Source organism: Osmia bicornis, chromosome 9, assembly GCF_907164935.1.
Source record: "Osmia bicornis bicornis chromosome 9, iOsmBic2.1, whole genome shotgun sequence".
Classification (NCBI taxonomy): domain Eukaryota; kingdom Metazoa; phylum Arthropoda; class Insecta; order Hymenoptera; family Megachilidae; genus Osmia; species Osmia bicornis.
In genome coordinates, this window is record NC_060224.1 from 7280842 (window position 1) to 7300330 (window position 19489).

Below are 19489 nucleotides of genomic sequence, written 5' to 3' on the forward strand. Positions count from 1 at the left end.
CCGATGAGTAGTTTCCAGTCTGCGCGATGTCTTTTGTTTCTTCATTTCTCCGTATGTTTTTGTAGATGGCGTTAGTCGTAATAAAGCGCATTTGCGCGGGCTAACTTTGTTTACCTTGATACGGGCAAAGATGTCAATTAATTAGTTACAGAGTTTTGATCGGTGTAATTGTTACAAAGCCGTTTCTTCGATACGTTATCATCAACGAGATTGTTAAACCAGGGAACAAATGTTTCGTCAAATTTAAATTTAGATAGTTTTTATACTGAAAACTCCGATAACCATCTTCAGGAAAGAAGGTAAGCAACTACGTGTACAATAATATTATATTTTTCGATTTGTTTATTGATCGTGATATAACAAGAAATAAGAAAATTCGATTGATTCTGCAGAGAATGAAGAATGAATAAATGAAATTTATCTAACTCCATAACCGATATTCAGTCTCCTTTCGTTATTCATTCTCCAGGCGTTTCGTGTATCATTGAAAATCCGCAAGGTTACTTTTCGTACACTATATCTTTCCTTTCCTTTCCTTACAGCAGAATTTGCAAACGAAGAAGAGAAGCGATGCGAAGAACGAAAGGGTTTCTTGAAAAATTTATTATCGTACAGTGTTTGGAGCGAAGGATTTCGAATCTATAGGTAGCCTTTTGATCGTTGATAAAATAATAAACAAGAAATTAAAAAAAAATAAAAGTCCACGTTGAACAATGTCGTACAAGAGATCGGAATGTCTGGTTTTCAGAAAATGGCAATGTTATCGCGTATCACAGAGTTGGAAGAAAATTCACACGAACAGTCGAGGGAGGAAGCGTCGATGGTGCTCGTATCACCGATATCCGGAATCGTCGGATTGATGAACTCGACGTTGCTTTCGGTAGATTCATTAAAAGGCGGGGATGATAAAGAGGCTGAACCCTACGAAGGTGAGCAAAATATTTCAAGCTAAACGAATACCGAGGCAACCTTACATTCTTCCCTAAAACTTGTTCTCTATCCTTTCGATTTCGTATGCCGCGAATCAGCCGTTCACATTTTACATATTAACGTGTTACTTAGGAAGAAAAAAAAAGTAAAAAAAGAAAAAAGAAAGACTAGAGAACAAAAAATACAGTCAGTTAGAGAGAAAAAGAAAAAAAGGGAAAAGAGAGAAAGGGGGAGAAGAGAGGAGGGACGCGTAAGAAGAATGCCAAAGGATTAAAGGTGTGCACGGTGCGCCTGTTGGTCGCGATGGTTTTCAATCGAAGAGAATTTAAAATTTAGATGGCTGAAAGAACTTTGACGAGACGAAGCGAGCCGTGGCAAGGTGAGGCGAGACGGCACGAGCCGTGTACAGCGACTGAAAAGGAAAAGAACGTAGGGAAAGAAGGAAGAAAATAACGGAGACGATAAAAGGGTTTCACGAGGTCTTTGATGTGTTTGGGGGTCTTCGGGTCTTGGAGGTCCCGGTCTTTCGGTATACATATTAGCATTTCTCGTAAGGCCGGTAAGGCAGGTCTCGCAACCTGATCCTCAATAGACGATGAGTCGTTCCGTTCGGTAACCTTTAACGGTTCCAAACCGAATTACTAATCAATTTTTTTTCCTCTCTTCGCGAATTGTAATCCTTCGATGCGTTCTCTCAACGATACTTGGTCGTTCGATGTCGATGCAGTTCTCGATCGTTATTTAGCTGTCTTCTTTTTTCCTTTTTAACGATACGGTCTATTGTAATAGTACACGCTGTTAATTATGTCGAATCGTCAAAGATTTATAAAAGGTTAAGGAGGGTGGGAAGGTGAGGTAGAGGGTTGTTCGCTACCTGCGTCACCCTTATTCCTCTAATAATTTTCCTTAACGGTAGGCGAAACAAGAGGTAAGAAAAACGCGACATCGATGGGCGTGGAAACAGTATTATAGTATTCACTATAGCGACAATATAGCGCAAAACGACCGTATAACTTGGCGAACGATAATCGTTAGTCAGAGACAACAGGGCGAATTGAAGAATATTTAAAAAAATAAAGAGCAAAATACGTCTGAATCGTTATTGTTGTTGCGATAAGCGGCTGAATCGCGTATTCTTCTGGAGCTGGTGGTTGCCCGTCGTGTCGGTCACGGTGGGGTAGCTCGTGCACCACCTGTGTCTCGAGCGAACTCGCAATCCGTAACGCGCAACGCGCTCTTTTCTTTCCACGGTTCATGACTTTATGTATAAGACTCGTTTTCCGTTCGTATCGAAGTTAACGTCCATCGCAATGTTCGATTCGTTGTCTTCCTTTTATCCCCATCTTTTCTGCACAACAAATTGCAATTCGTTAATTTCGATAAACTTTCGAAAGAATAGGTGCAGGGGCAAATTTTGGCGAATCAGTCGTCGTCGGTGGGGTCGGTGCATATGGTAGAATATCGATCGATTCGGTCAGCGGTTGGTAACGGTGGCACGCGCCCGTTAGCTCGGTTTCGTTAGTCGATCGATACTGGCACCCTCCTGTCGAGCATTTTTTTCCCCCTTTCGCGTAGAAGAGTTTGACACGCAACGACTAGGAAACAGGGAAAGGAGCGCGTTTCGGAGGCGTGTCACATTGGTTTTGGAAGAACCTATGTAGGTGCTACCATACGGTGCACCTATGTACCGTGGTTATCAGTAGGGGGCGGGGGTTGAAACTCGCGTTCGGGAAGTTGCCCGCGTGATTCGACAGATAAGAACGAAAGGTTGCTTGCAAGGATGCTGGTTTTCTGGACGAGCGAAATAACGATAAACGAAGAGAAACGAGGGTAACCGTGACACGAGCGCGCGACACGAGCGAGGACGAGAAGGGAAAGGCGGGAAAGGGAAGTGAAGGAAAGGTAAGGTAAGGTAAGGGAGAGAGTAATTAGGTAGTTGACTACTAGAGCGTTGAACGGAGGGAAACGATGGGGCGCTAACGTGCCTCTGGTATCTTTGGTGCTTCTGGTATTCGAAGGGGTCGCGCTACCCCTAGAGGGGAAGGTAAGGGCTCAGGGGGCAGACATATGAGCACACATGGGCCGACAGTCACCACCTGGCACCGCGTAGCCGTAGCTGAACGCTTGTCGTGGTATCGAGGATCGAATACGTGAACGCGGTTCTCCTATCTACCTACGTAGTTCACTGCACCGGGGTATCCCGACCCTCTACTTGGCTCGTGCCATTACGCATTGTCGTAGGATTTTCATTTTCCCCGTCTAGGTTCCAACAGACTAGGGTTATCTCGAACGATTCCTAGACCGAACACCGTTTCCCAGGTGGTTGTCGCATCGTTTCGATCTGCCAACCAACGAGTATTCCCCGTCTGCTATTCGATCTGTCGTAAACTGTGTACTCGATTTACCGGATTCGTAACGTACGCTAGCGATTACGGGGGCCCATCCGTTCGACATCTGTATCCCAATCTCCTTCGGGTCTGGCCCGCCGGTCGTTTATATTCGTTATATTTATGGAACGCATATTCGCGTCTAAAATAGATCTCGAAGGGCGGTTATTCCTGCGACCCGGTACTTGCCACCCTCGCCCTTCGTGGTTCTCCCCCTCGATGGTATATATTTAACCGCTGCGTTTTTTTACGACCCGTGGATGCAGCGAGTCCTGTAACGCAGATCAACATCGACGATTAGGAGAACGAATCACTCGGTTCGATCGTTTGACGATTGAATTATCGAACGATCGACGGATGAGCCGAACTTCGCGAGCGAAAATGATACTCGATCGATATTTCCGTAACTGTAACCATATCCGCAACCGCATCGTAACCGTAGTTACACCGTAAGCTTCTCGTTACGGAATAGGGAAAGACAGGATGAGGGAAATCGTTAGAGTATCGTATGAATCCAGCAACATTTTTTTTCTCTTGGCACACGAAGGCTCACGATGGAAATTTTGGCAAACGTTGAAAGACAAAGGAACTAGGATACGTTTGGCAGAAACGTTGAAAGTGCGCCAGTGGATAGACTATGAGCACGAAATAACGTTCGTCACAGAGGTTGCATCAACTTCCTGCGGAAACGTTTCACGGCGAACGCAACAGCAAGGAAAGGTGTTCCGGTTCTCTAGCGACCCTACTTTCGCACCGCGCTCCTACTTTTCCTTTTCTGCACGACACTCGTTGCCTTTCTTACTTTTCCTCTTCGCGTACGAATATTGTACTTAAGGGCCTATACCAGTGTGACCGCTCTAAAATTAGATGATTTTCGGGAATTTTTTTTTTAAAGAAATATTACATCCAATGTTTTTAAACTTCAGGGATGTATTTAGTTACAAATCATATATCTATAATAATTTTTTGGTACGAAAATAATAAAAAACAAGCGACTTATGCGCTATCTCCCAGGACTCCAAAAAAGAAGGTTGCTCCACTGCTGCAGTGATTGCCGCCGCCTGAGTGCTTAAAATGAAAAATAACAAAAACACTGTTAAACTAGAAGGTATTCTCCGTACCATGAACTAGGATTTTTGAAAAATATCAAAATCTGACAAAATGGCGAAGTTTTGAAGAGAAGTTTGGAATTTAGCCTAAAAGAATAGTAGTTTTTTTAATGCCAAATTGACACTTTTCATCCAATCAAAAAAATCCTAGTTCATGGTATGACAAAACATGTACTGAACACGCTGAAAAAAGTTTCGAGTCGATGCAATAATTTGTATTCGAGTTAGAGCTGCAGCAAATTTGAGCATTTCCGACATGCCAGCAGTTACTCTTTAGAACGCTGCCATTTCTAAACTATTTGAAATTCGACCTTAAAATTTTAATATAATATTCTAGAGAGTATAGACTTTCAAAAAATGCAAAAAAAAATCGATTTTTTAAAAGTGTTACACTGGTATAGGCCCTTAACAACGACGGGAAAGGAAAAGGAAGAAAGAAAAATCTGTTGGTTTAAATTCAATTTAACGTTTCTGTTTTCTCTGGTTTCAGGAGCAGCGCGGCGTGGACCGACTAAGCATAACAATTACGAAGGGTGAGCGTGTCTGTCTCTTTTATCGTGCAAAGTATCGCTTTCAATTGTCCGCCGGTTACAGGCTATCGTTTCCACGCGGTTTACCCTCCGATTCCACGTCTCGAGCCTTTGGAACGCGCGACAAGTTCATTCACAACCTCTGCTTTCATTCATCGAAGCTCGCGAGAAAGCGTTCCACCTATGAGTACTTACAAGTTTCATCGTCTCGTTCTCGTGATTTTTCGACTCCCCTTTTCCTCTTCAACAACGTTAAATCCAATCTTTTCTTTTTACTCTCTCCCTTTTTCTCTCTCTCTCCGTCCCCGCATCTTTCCGTGTCTAGTTTTTTCTGTTAGTCGTTCTCGCTACGCGACCGTTAAAAAATGAAGCAAAAGGATAGGAGCAACCGAATTTGTCGGCGCATCCCTGCTCACCAGGAATAACACCGCCCACTTGGGATTTCTTCTCTGGCGCAACGTTTCCAACGTCTTTAGAAAAACTTTTGGACAGGAATAACGGTTAACTGTGTCCTCTCGACTAATTATGTATGAGCAAGGTATCTTTGATAGGTCGATATAATCACATCTGGTGGGTTTAATCCTCGGGAAGGAAAATCGTCTGGTTAGTTTATTTAAAAAGTTGGATGGGAAAAGAAGGCGTGGATAGGACAGCAAACGCGAGTACGATACGGAACCCGAGAATCTATGCGGTGGTCTCCCTTGTGAATGCAAATGCTTTACGTTACTTCTAAGAAAGTCGGTTGGGTAGAAGGGGAAGGCGTCAGGACGAGGGAGTAAGGAAGGGCTGGAGCAACGAGGCGAAGGGAGAAAGAATAAGAAACGTCTATTGGAGGAGGTTTCCCGCCAAGATACCCCACGCTAGGATACAACCGGTTTGCCGAAGGAGCCTCCGGGCTCTCCCTCGAAAGGTTTCTCAGCTGATTGCCGAAACATTCCCGCGTTTTCCTCCTCCACCTCCTCGTCTTTCTCTTCTTCTTCTTTCCTTTCCCTTACTTTCTCATTTTCTTTCGATAATAGCTTCGAGTAAGATGACAGCAGATGATATGCAGTTAAAAATTCTGACGTTTCGCAAAATAAAGCGTTGAAGGAACGGAAGGGTGGAGCGTGAGATGATAAGCCCGGCGGGCAGGCGAACGGGAAGGGATAAGATGACGATCTCGATTAGTAGAACGTTTTCGAAATGGAGCTTTCGTATACCGCGTGGGAAGACGGTTGACCACTTTGTGTAGTACCTGTATCCCGCGGTCACAGACTAGATATATTTACCTGAGATCCCTAAGAAAAGACCCCACAGAAGAAAAACCTGTGCATCGTTTCGTTTTGTTGCTGTACCGTACCTGTTGTCCGCATACCTATCGATTTCACGATCTCTCGATTGAAACGTCTTGAACGAGTAATTTGCGATCCGATTGATCAGGAACGACATTTCCTTACCTTTTATGTTCGTTCACGACATGTTCGATGATAGGGTTCATTAAAGAATAGCGTTACGAAACGAACAAGCAGATAAGAAACGTTGGAATTTGAATGGCGAGGATCGGGACGGTTGATGTAGCGACGAGACGATAACGGAAACTGGCCACGTAAGTACTTGCTTACGATTCGTAGGACGGCAGGGTAACGCGTGCGTACGTTTATTTAGCGAAACGATCGATCAGCGGGATCGATCGGGAGACGAGGAACGAGGGAAAAAATTAGCGATGGGTGCTGTTATCGGGAACGAAGGGACGTCTAGGGACGTCTGAGGACGTCTCGCGGCGGCTTGGCAACGGAAGGCGGGAAGGTCGGTACGGGACGAAGAAACAGGGGGGCTGGTCGGGGGGGATCGGTCGTCGAGGAGCGAGAGGCAAGGGTCGAATGCCGAAGAGTGGGGACGAGTAGGTAGACGCATAACAGAAAGCGAGCCTGGTCTTTTAAATCGGCAGCCAGGAGGGATTTAAAAATGGCCGAGTCTTCCTACCCTTGACAGCCGTACCGTCCCTTCAGCTGGTCGAGCAAATACCATCAGCTGACCGGTTTTGGAGGGAAATTGAGAGCCCGCGCCGAACGCTTTCCAGGCTTTTCGTGTGAAAATATTTCTGCTTCTTCCCACGATGTACCCCGTCGTTCCTCGTTTCTCGTTTCTGCTCTCCTTTTTTTTTCTTATCTCCTCGGTTTGCAACGTATTTTCAACGAAAGCCTTCCGTGAAAGCAAACGAGGCTTCCAAGAAATTGCCCGCCTAAGGGATCTACCGGGGTAAGAACATGTGCGCGGGAAAACCGGGGGACAAACTTGTTTCCGATTTGAACACCGTTTTTGTCGTTCGACGATTTCTTGGATGGCAGAGTAAGTGTACCGCGCAGGTTGAACTAGCGTAACGTGGATTTTCGATCGCGATAAAATCGGGAAGGAGAAGCTGGGAATGATAGATGGATGCGTCGCGAAGAAAACATTGCTATCCGAGGTAAGGTGTTCTTCTTTGTGAGAGGAGATCAAAGGAAAGGAACTAGTGGGCGCGTGTGTGCTTGTGAGGGCACCGCTTCTCTTGGAACAGGTAGCGGGGGAGGTCTCTTATTCGTGCCCTTTTGCTTTACTGCCATACAGGTACCTATGCGGTCTGCTAACCGACCAACCGAACCAGATTCGTGAAATCTAGCTAACTCGCGTCTCCGCGGCATGTACTTGCATATGTAAGTACTCCCGTTTCAAATTGGGAGGTCGCGAGTTTGATCTCCGTTGGTCACCGATACGAATCGAACGTTCACTTTTTCAATTTTGAAGAAATTTAATGCTCGATACGGTACGATACCTCCAATGACGGTTGACCGTTGCGCAACTTCCTCCTTCCTCTTCAAGTTATTCGCTGGCATCCACTCGCTCTCGCGCCTGTTTGTCCGCATGCCTCTACGTCTACCTACCCACGCTCCGTTTCCCCGTCCTACCCTCGCCTCATCCGCCTCATCTTTTACGCCCTTCTCCTCTCCCTCCCCCTTTCTCGCTTTCTCTCCTACTTCTCTTCATCCTCCTCCTCCTCTTCATCGCATATCCTCATATCTTTCTCTTTAGTATCCCTCGTATTCTTTCCGTTTCTCTCCCAGTCTCCCTGTTCCTCCCGTCTTTTCCATCTTCCCGCCTTTTCTCCTCTTTTTCTTTTTCCTATCGCGTACCTCCCCACCTACTTCGCGCCCCAAACCTCCCGCCTTTCTCGCTTTCCGTCCTTCCCGTCTTCGTTCGTTTCGGTATCTCCGTTACTCCTCCGATGCGTTTTCACTCGACTGTTAACGACGGATTTGTGCCCCCAGCAACAGCGAGTAGCGCCCTTTCAACCAATTTCTTTTCTCTCTTCCATTTCCTGCATCGCCTCTTCTTCCGCCCATTTAACGACCTTCTTTCTGGTTCGCGGTTGACCGCGCGAATTCGAATCGACTCGCGTCGCGCGTGAACGCGAGCGGAACACAAGAGTTAAACGATTTCCTTTGGAACTCGATGCGAACCAATCGTGGGTGCATCGAGATGCGGATACCTCGGCAGAGGTGAGCTTGTACGAGCCGCAAAACGAACACTCGAAACGAACGACCTTCGGATGCCCAGCTCTTTCTCCCGGTAACCGACTTGCCGTGAGAAACGTACTTCGCGTACCCGTTTGCGAATGTACGCTCCGATTCGAAGATCTCGTGATCGATGCTTTTTACGATCGAGAACTCTCCCACGTGGAGGTATGTAGGTGGAAAAACGGAGAAATACCTTTCTGAGAAGGCCCTTTGACGAACAATACAGGCCTCCTCGAGAATAACGTCGTCTCGAAAGGAAAAAGAAACGGAGATTTCGGTCGGAAGGAACGCGGGAAGAGGCAAAGCCCCGACACCGGCGAGCACCGAGAGGCATAAGGAATAAGAAGAGCCGCCGCTAATCTTCGGTGATGTTCGATTCGCACGGTACAGGAACAGGATCTTTCGAGTCTTTGTCCGGAAGTTGAAAGGACCGGTGAACGGTGTTAAGAGGTGCATAGACGGGGCTTGGTTCACGGTTGCGATGCAACGCGGAAAGAAAGAGGTCGGTCGCGGTCGCGGCCGCCAACGTGGCCGAACCATGAGCGTCGAGACGCGACGACGGTTGGACGGTGAGCGCCAACCGCCACATCGTGCCGCTCCGCGCCGGACCACGGATGGAACAGAGATGTCGAGTGACGGAATGCGAGATCGAGAAAGATCGAACATTTCCATCGTCGATCCCACACTGGCACGCCGAGCCGTTGGTGCTGGTAGCAGCCGCGAGGCTCACTGCGATACGTTCGCGCTTCCAACTGTACTTTTCAAATTCGAAGCCGTTGGGTGCGATAAATTCACCGTGGGGGAACATACGAGCAACGTCGCAATTAGTTTCACGCTAACAGCTAAGCCGTTCTCAACAGCGTGCGTTGGAAATTGCTTCGCTGATACGCTCGACCTAATTGTCCAAATTAATTCGGACCGAGTCGTAACTTGAAATTTTAGACAGATGCGTACGTTCAAATTGATAGAGAGAAATGTTGAGAAATTTAGGAAATGCATGGTGTCGCGTTCACCAGGCGCTAGAAAACTTGATCGCCGCCTCGATCGCGCCTTTCTGTTTACAAACAAGAATGTTTGGCCGCGTTCCCTCCACCCTCTTGCGCCCGGATCGTCCGTATACTCCTTCCTCTTGTTTTCTTTCGGACGATCCTCTTCTCTCCCACGCTCGGTATCTTCGTTCCCCGTCTCTGGATCTTCTTCCTCCCACCCGTTCACCGATTCCTCTCTCGTCGCGTCGTCAGCATTGAAGCTCGATCATACGCGCATAAGCGTAGTTTGTCCGTTGGTTGGTTAGAAGTCGGCGACGACGGAGGCGGAGGCGGCGGCGGCGTCGAGTCTCCTTTTTCCTCAGGGTTGAAGCCGAAGCGGTGTCGGTGGTCGGGGTCGTCGGAGTGCCGGGACCGAGAGCGAGGCCGAGGCCGAGGCCAAGATCGAGACGAGGCAGAACGACGTTCCATCGGCGGTCGTTCTCTTTCCCTCAGTCGCTCCCTTCCCTCCTTGCCGCCCTTTTGTCTCTTTCTATCGTACTCTGTTGCCGTGCACCGTCGCGAACCTCGGTGTCGCTTCTCCCCACTATGAAAGACCACGACCGACCGTTGAGATTTAAATTCCTCTTTGGGCGGTGGACGGAGAAGAGTCTCCGGCCTGGGAACGGGCAACCTTCCTGCGCGGGACGAGGAGAAAATCGCCGTCCCGCCGGCTCTTTGACCATGCGCCTTCTATCCTCGACGCTATCTTGACCCTTTCGCCTTCTTTCTCGTGGAAATTTCATGGATCGATCGATTCGCGAAACGATCACGGGAATGATCGAGGGGCGGAGGTGGCAATTGCGACGAGAGGGAGGCGGGGACAGCGGGACGAGGCGAGGCGAGAACACAAGAGTCCGTTAACGATCGAAAATCAAACGAAAGGAAGCGAAATTCTTTCCGCCAAGACCGGTCGTGTCCATTTAACGCGAAAAAAGAGCAACGATTACAACCGTTCGCCGAGAAAGTTAATCCTTCTTGCGATCTCGATCGATAATTTCCATGTTTTTGCGGCTCCCTTTCGTCTCGTTCATCAAAGATATCCGTTAGGAAAGCTCGGTCCGCCCGTTACGTTGTGCTCGCATTCCGACGATAACGTTGACGATACGGAGCATATGACTGTTGAAAGGTAGAGGGGAGGCAAGGTACACGTCGATCTTAACTTTGCGATTCTTTTATTTTACCAAGAGCTCCAATAGTCGCGTTCATTATCCTATTCCGTTCGAATTTGAACGGGTCGACCGAATTGCGGAGGTTCGCATAAAAAACAGCACGGAGCATGGAACAATAGTTTGGACGATCGATCGAGCGTGTTAGATGTTGACGGTATATAGGAAACGTTACACGCCCCCATATAACACTTTCGATCGGCCCCATGTGGGCACCGTGCACCGTACTCGTATTGTCTAACGTTTGCCCCCGCGATACGCTATACGGGTGCAGCTGTTGCACGAAGCTTACTCGTATGCGAATAATCGATGAACGCGAGACGATGCGTGGTCGTTAGGATTGACTGGACACGAATCGCCTCTTCTCCCGTATTGCTCGACGCGACCGACTTTTCACCGACGATCCATATTACAATACATATTGTGCGATTTCTCCCCTCTCCTACCTCTGTCGCTTCCTTGTTTAAGCAACGGTTACATGTGGGTGAGACATACGATGACATGAATGAAAGCATGCGAGGAAAAAGACGGTGGAGTAAGAAGAGAGTGATGGAGAAGGGACAGGGAGAAAGAGACGGAGCGATAAGGGAAACGGTCGAACGAGAAGAGGAAGGAAAAAGGAAGATATCGCGGCGATATTTCGGTTGCGGTTGAACGTCGATAAGCGGAGTCGGTCGTGTTCCAAGGTCTTGGGTGCTGCCGTTGCACCGTTCTTCCAAGAGGCGACCGGTCGTTCAAAGTGTGAGTTACCTACACGTAACCGAAGGTGCGATTTCGTTTCGTAAGCGCCGGCTAATCCGCAGGTATTCGTGAACAATGTACGCGTTATTCGATGTCTCCTAACAAAAGTCGGCAAGACGTTGGCAAATTCGAAGAAACCGAACCCTTTTCCAGATCGTAGGTAACCGATGACTTATATTGCGGCAATTACCTTTATTTGGGCCGTGAATTACAATGGACCGTCCGCGTGAAAGCGACAGTATATTTGTCACCTTTAGAAACGCTTTGAAAAGTGATTACGTGGTGTCCCTCTAATGATCGTCGTTTCATACCCAACGATAATTACACGTTTCAAGCTCATCGGGGGAAAAACGCCCGTCAATTTCGGCCTCGAAATGGCACTCATAAAATTCGTACTGGAACGTTTAAAAGGCGACGGAAAATTGCTTTCCGGTAACAATAAGGTTAATTCGTTGCTTCGACGAAACGTTTACGGAATTTGTTTAGCAGGTGGGCGGCGCCTAATGCCGACACTACCCGGGGCTTTTCCCTTTGTAAATTCGCACAAAAATCTGTTGGAATACCTTCTTCTATTGTGTAAGCGCCAGTAAAGCAGAGCGACAGAGAGCGACGCAAGGTAGCCGAAAATTCGAGGTCTTATAGCTTTTTCTTCGAGGGACATTGTTCGATTTTAAGAAGAAGCTCGAAATCGTTCCGATTGTTTTCCACCGTACGGACAATACTGAAAGGGGTATTAACTCGTCCCATTGTTTTTCTTTCCGGTTTTACCCGTTTAAGTATATAACTCCCCTTTTGATTTTCGTTCGATCCCACCCATCCACCCACCCATCGGTCTCCCATGTGTTTACCTCTTCGCCTTCTTTTACCTCCCAGCCTTCTTCCCTTCCCAGGGCGATTATTTTTTCTGACTTCCCTTCGTTTCCATCTATTCGTCGGGAAGAGGGGACTTTTGATATTTGTTAGCCAGGGGTTTGAACAATTTTTATTCTCCTCTTCTCTTCTCCCTTTCTTTCGTCTGTTTCCCAGCGTATTGCGAATTTCGATCTCCCGTATGGTGCATCTGCGGCGGCTGTGCGTATCGGAAAGAATAGCGAGGAACGAGTAGGCTGTCTTTTACGCCCTTCGAGATCCCGAAGGAACAGATGATGATCCCGTTTAGGAAGCTGCAAAGCCGTCTTGCTCTCTACCAGACTTTACGGTTACGAGGTCATCGTTGTCAGTGGTTCTTCACGCGTGCTAATCGATTCGTTCGCGAGATTCATTTGTATTCGTCCAGCAACGATTCTTTCTATTCCGGCAATTATCTCCTCCGATATAACCGTTTTCCAATGGCTTCGATTTCTCAATCTTTTCATCGATTCCCGCGCGACAGATCCGACAAACAGACGGTAACGTACGTTCGACGGTGCTTTGTTCCGAGCGGGGAGCAAAGTAAAGAAACGTTGGGCGTTATCGCGGCTCGATAGCGCCGCAGCCTGAAAACAAATAACTGGTGCAAACGAGCCGTTGGTAAATTGGAACGCGTGCGCGCCAAAAGCGCAAACGGCTCCAACGTTTGAGAACCCTATGTCAGGTATTACGTAAATGGCTCCCCCGGGTTTCTTTTCGCTCCTGTGTCGTCGATGGGAGACACCGCGCCGCGACGCCTGTACACGCGTACGTACACACGTACGTACATACGTATACGCGTGTGCGCGAACGTGTATCGAACGTTTCTCAATTCGAAGTTTGACCGCGTGTGTGTACCGGCACACATGCTGGCTCCGAACACTGTCTCCCATACGTACAGGCATATATGCACTTAGCGGTGCACCATCGGGGTACCCATAGTTGGCACGTGCCAACCATCACAATGGATACGACCATCTGCACTCCTTCTTATAGAAAAATCAAAGTCGTAGGGAGCCCGGGCGTTCGCCCGATTTCGAGTTCCCTTCCAGTCCGTTATACGTTCGAAGCACTCGGAACTCGCTAAGCGAGTCAACTTTGCTGGTCAACGCTGATAACGCGCCGTTTACGCCCGTTCGCATCTTTCTTTCGTTAATTTACCACGACCGTTCGATTTGAACCACGAACGAGATAAGCCGGTACGCGACACGCCTGTTTCGGTTAACTGTATCCCACCTGTGTGGACAGGAGCGAAAACGGAAACGGGTAACAGGAGAGGAGTAGGTAGTTGAATACAAGTACCTACATGCGTAGAGAGAGGCAGAGAAAAGAACGGCTGAGCGATCTTGGATCAAAATGAAAGTTTAAATCGGCCAACGATCTTTCGTCGATCGATCGTCGACAAGGAGTCGTCCGAAGGTGGTGCAACGTGTCTCGACGACGAAGGTGACTGATTTAGCAGCTGCGTATGAGGGGTCTCCGATACACCCTGGTATATGGCAGAAAGCAGCTGACCTACCCCCATGGTATCGCGCGTTGCACGCGTTCGATGCCCTATGGCGAAAAATCTTTGCGAGTAGTCATGATTACTGGGAACGACCCGATGCGTTCCTTCCCGACTCCCTTCTCGATACCGACCCCCTGTCTACTCGATCTCACGTCCCTGTTTTCTCTCTCTCCCCCGCTTTACACCCCTCGGATCTTCCCTCTCGTTAGGGGCATTCGTTGGTTTGTTTCGAATCTGGGTAGCAAGGGTAACCGAAAATAATCTAACGTCTCCGAAATTGTTCGTAGCATTCGTTATCTCGTAGGTCGAAAGAAGTGATGCATATCAAATGATACGAAATTGTAGCGAACTCGAATCTTGATCGAATCATTCCGTACGTATAACTGTAGGTTACGTTTACACCTTTACGCTATCGAGCTTTACGAACGAGTACCTGCCGTGTGAAAATCTCCGAAGAATGCGAGGGTGGTATCGAAGATCAGGTGAAGCATTGTGATCGGTAGAATGAAAAAACGGACCGAGTCGTACCTGCTGAGAGCTGCATCCTTCGGAACAGTCGGTGCATCAACCGACGGAATAAGGAACACTGTGAAAACGAAAGAGATGGAAGCTGGCCCTTTCAGTGCGAGCAACTCCTACGGTCGGCAACCTTTTCCGCTCTGGTATCGAAGCGAGCTAGTCAGTGAATGACCGGGTATATCCATACGTGTGGAACAGAGAAAGGGGAGACTGAGAGAGACAGAAAGAGGGAGACCGACGATGAGACTGACAATGAGACGGAGACGGGAAGGAAGGAAGGGAATACGGTTCGTCGTTTTAACGAAATACATGCTCATACATGTGTCTTTTAAATATTTTCATCTCCTCGAGCATTTAAACGCAACGCGCGTTTCAAAAGCATGTAACTGGAAACAGTATTTCAGACAGGTTATACGAATTCTCGATTATCTATGATCTACGCAATCGAATGAAAGGGGGCAAACGATTCTTTCTAGCATTAATTGACGGGAACAGCGACGATGACATCGTCGTGCAACACTTGTTACAGATGCATATTGTTGTGCGTTTGTATTTAACGAACGCGCATGTGTTAAAATCGAAAAGAACGAGAGAATAAACGAACGAGCAAACGTAATGGATAAACGAATAGACGTGGCGGCAAAGAGGCAGAAAAGGGCCCCCCATAGCGGTTGCCCTAAAGAGAGAATTCCGCGTTCCGTTCTCTCCTTGCTCGCCCTGAGAAGATTTAGGCGGGCCCTTTCCCAGCTCTCGATTGGTCGGCCCTACTCCCTACCATACCGGATCGTCGCGTTATAAAGCCCGATCTTCCCGCCACCTCGAACAGTTTGTACGACTTTTGCGGGCTGGTAGGACGTTGTTCTCGTTCGCTGCACGATCGGACTCGTGGCGAGACATCGCCCGATCAAGATCGTTGATACTGCGAATTTATGCTTATTTTCCCGTGTCGTAATACAAGTTTCAGAATTACATCAGTTCCTGTGTCTGTCTCGCCTCGTCTCGTGTAACGCATTCGCGTGAAACGTCGTTGATATGTTTTGGGAAAATGTTGCGGATTCGTGCGAAGTGTGCCAGTGCACAAGGTATTAGTCGTTAATTTTCCATCCTGTTAGTTTTTCCCCGCTTTTTGCAACTTCAGTGTTGTGCGTGCTACGCAGTACCCGCGTGATACATAATTAAACTAATGCTATTGTTGCATAGTTTCGCTACCTGTTTTTATATCAGGATCAGTTTTCTTCTTCGTTAGTGTTGGTGATCGTAGTTTTGATTTTTCATACAGTCGATCTGGAGGATTTCGAAATGAAAACGTAATAACGTTGTAATGGTGCAGAATTTTTGTAAATTTTTTGTAAATTTTTTATTATTGCACAGTAGGTCGATGCGCATGCGTTAAATTTGGCGGGATCGCATTCTGCCCATGTGGCCCATGTGGCGTGTGGCTCATCAAACCGTTTCGTCGGTTTTTTCGTGCAAGAATATTCTCGTTTAATCAGACTATAACGCGTTTAATGGATCTATCGTGGCAAAATCTAAGCTAATAAAGTTCAAGAAATAGTTGACGATATTTTTAGAACGAGCAACGATACGATTCGTTGCCTCGTTCGTTTGCGATTTCGTTGCGCAGATAAACACTAAAAAAACAAGCTGTTTTTATAGCATTTACTGTGATAAACTTTAGGTGAAAAATGTATTGCATAGCACGCGATCTAACGACACAAGCGACGATAGCTCACTTTTCCTCGATCGATTGTATAAATCATTGATTGTACCGGTATTTTTATCGGACGTTTATCGAACGTGAAATTCCTTAAGGTTAGGTTATCCTCTTACGGCTGCACTTTGCGGCACGATTAATTTTCCTAACTTTATTCGTTTCTCTGTTTCACAGGCTCTTCAAAAATGCGTTCAAGATTAAAAATACACCCGAGAACACGGTGAAATCGAGACCAAGAGCACGTCGATTCCTCGGCATGGCTTCACGACGCATTCTCAGTCCGGAGCCAGTTTCGCCATCTATCGACAAAGAAAACAATAGTCCATGCAATGCCGCCAGCCCACAAAAGGTATGTTGTTTATTTTTATTTTCTTATTGCAATTTTTCTATTATTTAATTATATAAATTAGATTGTAATAGCGTAAAGTATCGTTCAGGGGATGGAAAAACTATTCGTACACCTGTTCTGTCGTTCAATGTTAATCAATGGTTGCATTTGAATGGTTTTCCGTTTTCCTTAAAAGATAAAAGATAAGAAAAAGAAATACAATGTTTTCGTTCGATTGGAATCTTTTGATAGATCTGAACATTGTACGAGGCTAATTTTCCATAATCGATCGTTCCCCTCGAGATACATACTTACGTATGTATATCTCACCGCGACACCAGACACCGGACACGGTCGTTGCGCCTCCGACCGGAAGTGTAGTCGAAGGTTGATAGTTGGGACGATCGGTAGGAGAAAACATGCACAACCTGATACGATATTTGATAAAACTGAAACAATTTTACGGACATTTTTATAATAGATTCTTTTTGTTTAGTTCGCCGGTGCAAAGAAGATTCGTTATCCATTGGAAGACTGTGATCCAAACAGTCAAGACAGTGGATACGGGACTAGTTATCCGGAGAAGGAAGAAAAGCCGCGACAGACGTTTCGATTTGTGGAACCATTGGCTGTCGCTCCTCGACGGATGTCGATCGAATGCCGCAGCCCGATGAAATCGCCTGTACGATGTTCGCCACAGCGGACGCGGATCGCGCGATCTTCCCTCTTCCGGAGCGTCTCCTCCGGTTACGAGAGCATGGACGACGGTTTCAACGATTTAATCGACGTCGAGGCACTGGACGACGCGACCCAACTGCCGAACGGGATTTCGACTCTTCTTTGCGGTGATATCGTCGGCGGTGGTGCGATCACTGACACCGGCTTGACGAGCCTGCTCGATGACGCTTCACCGTTCAATGTCGGCTCGAGCAATCCAACCACCCCAGAGTTTGCTCGTACCGATTGCACCAAGAATTTCCGAAGATCCTTGTCGTTGCAAAACGATAGGCCGGAAGTTCGCAAACGACCATCACTTTCGAAAGTACGCTCCTGTTTGTTTCGATCACCGAGCGGTAACTCGCCCACCGTAAATTCGCCTCTCGAAGATAACCGGTCAGCGATGTTCCGTCGTCGACGATTCGGAGGTGATTACAACGTTCTCGGCGATTACCGCCGGGAAAATACGAACAATAATTACGACTCTCCGTCGTCGGTGAAAGCTTTCAAACGACCGGATCCACCGATCGACGAGAGCCCGACGTTAGCGAAAAGATCGCGGAGATCGAGCGGTTGTAACTTCCTCGATATTGTAAGAAACATGGACACCGACGAAATGGTTGCGTCCAATTCAAGGCCAGTAATTTTGCAGAGAAGCGTTTCCATGACGGCGCCTTCGACCGTGACGGTAGCGGACATAGAGATGGGGATGGAAATGGAGATTACGAGAAATGGAGAAACGACCGATTCGGAGGAGCACGCGCACATTAAATCGGCTATTCATCGCAGCACAACCGACACCGATCTTACCGGAGACTTTAGTAAACCGTGCGTCCTACCTTTGGCTACAGGTCATCACGATGATTTGAAATCGATTTCGACCAACACGTTAGCCGCCTTGATACGCGGAGAATTCAACGATCGAATCGGTTCATTCCAAATCGTTGATTGCCGTTATCCTTACGAGTACGATGCCGGTCATATCGATGGTGCTCTCAATTTGTACAGTAAAGATCTGATCGAGCGGATCTTGTTGGATCCTTTGACGAACACGCCGAAAATTCAGCCGGATTCGAACAAGAGAAACATTCTGGTATTCCACTGCGAATTCTCCTGGGAACGTGGACCGAATCTCTCGCGATTTCTACGAAACTTGGATCGACAAAGGAACAAGGAACATTACCCCGCGTTGCATTATCCGGAACTTTACCTCTTGCACGGTGGATACGAACAATTTTACAGAGAACAGAAGGGATTGTGCTCGCCGCAGGGTTATAGACCGATGAGACACCCCGATCACGAGGCCGATCTTCGACAATTTCGCAATAAAAGCAAAAGCTGGCAAGGTGAAAGATCAAGAATCACCGGTTCCGTCACTCGGTCCAATCTCAAACGTTTAGGTTTCTGAAACTGTTTGTCCGTTTCTCGTTGCTTGTATTCTTCTTCTTTCCTTTTATATACGATCGATGCTCGTCGATGCAGCTGACAATAAGTAAAACATGAGAAAGGGGGAAGTTTGTAGGCTCGATAAAAATGTACTCGGAAAAGTGCAACTGTTGTTAGTAACGCTCGTATCTGTACTTTTTATGTAAATAGTAGATTAATTCGCTCGAGTACAAGAAAGCGTAAAGCGTTCGCTTTCAGTGACGAATGACAACGAACGAATGTTAGTACGTCCTTTTTCGTAATCAGGGGTTATCAATTTCGTAATGTATGCGCGTAACAGCTGGTAAGGCCTAATAGCTAGTTACGTTTTCGGGCAGGCTTCCCAGACTTTTCTCCAGATCTCGGGACGTTGACGCGCAAATTATTCCGCTATTCTTTCTAGCAGCGTCCGCGTTTCGCGCTATTTCGTATCGCCAAAGTTTAGCATGTATATCTACTCGCGTGCGTGTAAAAAATGATAAATACATATATATGTAGACATTATGTGTTAAGTAAGAAAAAGAACGCGAGGAAGTCATTTATAAAGAGATTAAAGCGTTTCCAAAAGTGCAAATTCCATGCGATGTATTTCTGTATATATTATATATATGTGTGTGTGTGTATGTATGAATGAGATAAAAGATGTACGATGTAGCGACATACGCGTGTACACCCTGCCGCGAAAGTATCCGTTCACCGTTTAAATGAGAATACCTTGATTAAAATTGGACCAAATGACTTCAGGTTTCTCGAGAAGCTATGCAAATTAATTTACTAAGATATGTGCCTTTGTCGTTTTAAAAAATTACAATTTGTTGAAATCGTGAAAAAAATAGTGAAGGGTAATTTTTCAACTTTTTTATGTGAGCCTATAATGAAAATTTAAAATATGTATTTGGTAGATTCAAATAAGTTATATTTATGCTGAAAATTTCATCGAGATCGGTCGATGAGTAATTAAAAGTCG

The 19489-nt window shown here is 46.8% G+C and overlaps 1 protein-coding gene across 4 annotated transcripts; it reads left to right on the plus strand.

Annotated features, from left to right (window-relative positions):
• Positions 1-7: 7 nt before the first annotated feature.
• On the plus strand, positions 8-19314 carry LOC114880916 (M-phase inducer phosphatase-like). 4 transcript variants are annotated; one of them, XM_029197412.2, is made up of 6 exons: positions 8-299; positions 543-645; positions 742-929; positions 4917-4959; positions 16227-16401; positions 16877-19314. In XM_029197412.2, exons 3-6 carry the CDS (start codon positions 752-754, stop codon positions 18503-18505), a joined length of 2025 nt encoding a protein of 674 aa, XP_029053245.1. In that variant the 5' UTR covers positions 8-299; positions 543-645; positions 742-751; the 3' UTR covers positions 18506-19314. The 4 variants fall into 4 exon arrangements, with proteins under 4 accessions (XP_029053245.1, XP_029053244.1, XP_029053246.1 ...); XM_029197411.2 differs by having other exon boundaries at positions 749-929; XM_029197413.2 differs by lacking the exons at positions 8-299; positions 543-645; positions 742-929; positions 4917-4959 and adding an exon at positions 15180-15420.
• The last annotated feature ends 175 nt before the right edge of the window (positions 19315-19489 follow it).

What these genes read in the sequence shown, in the direction of transcription:
- LOC114880916 (XM_029197412.2), top strand. Translation starts at nt 752, where the DNA reads ATGGCAATGTTATCGCGTATCACAGAGTTGGAAGAAAATTCACACGAA. An exon ending in AGAGGCTGAACCCTACGAAG is followed by an intron (nt 930 to 4,916) that starts GTGAGCAAAATA and finishes CTCTGGTTTCAG; the next exon opens with GAGCAGCGCGGCGTGGACCG. An exon ending in ATGCCGCCAGCCCACAAAAG is followed by an intron (nt 16,402 to 16,876) that starts GTATGTTGTTTA and finishes CTTTTTGTTTAG; the next exon opens with TTCGCCGGTGCAAAGAAGAT.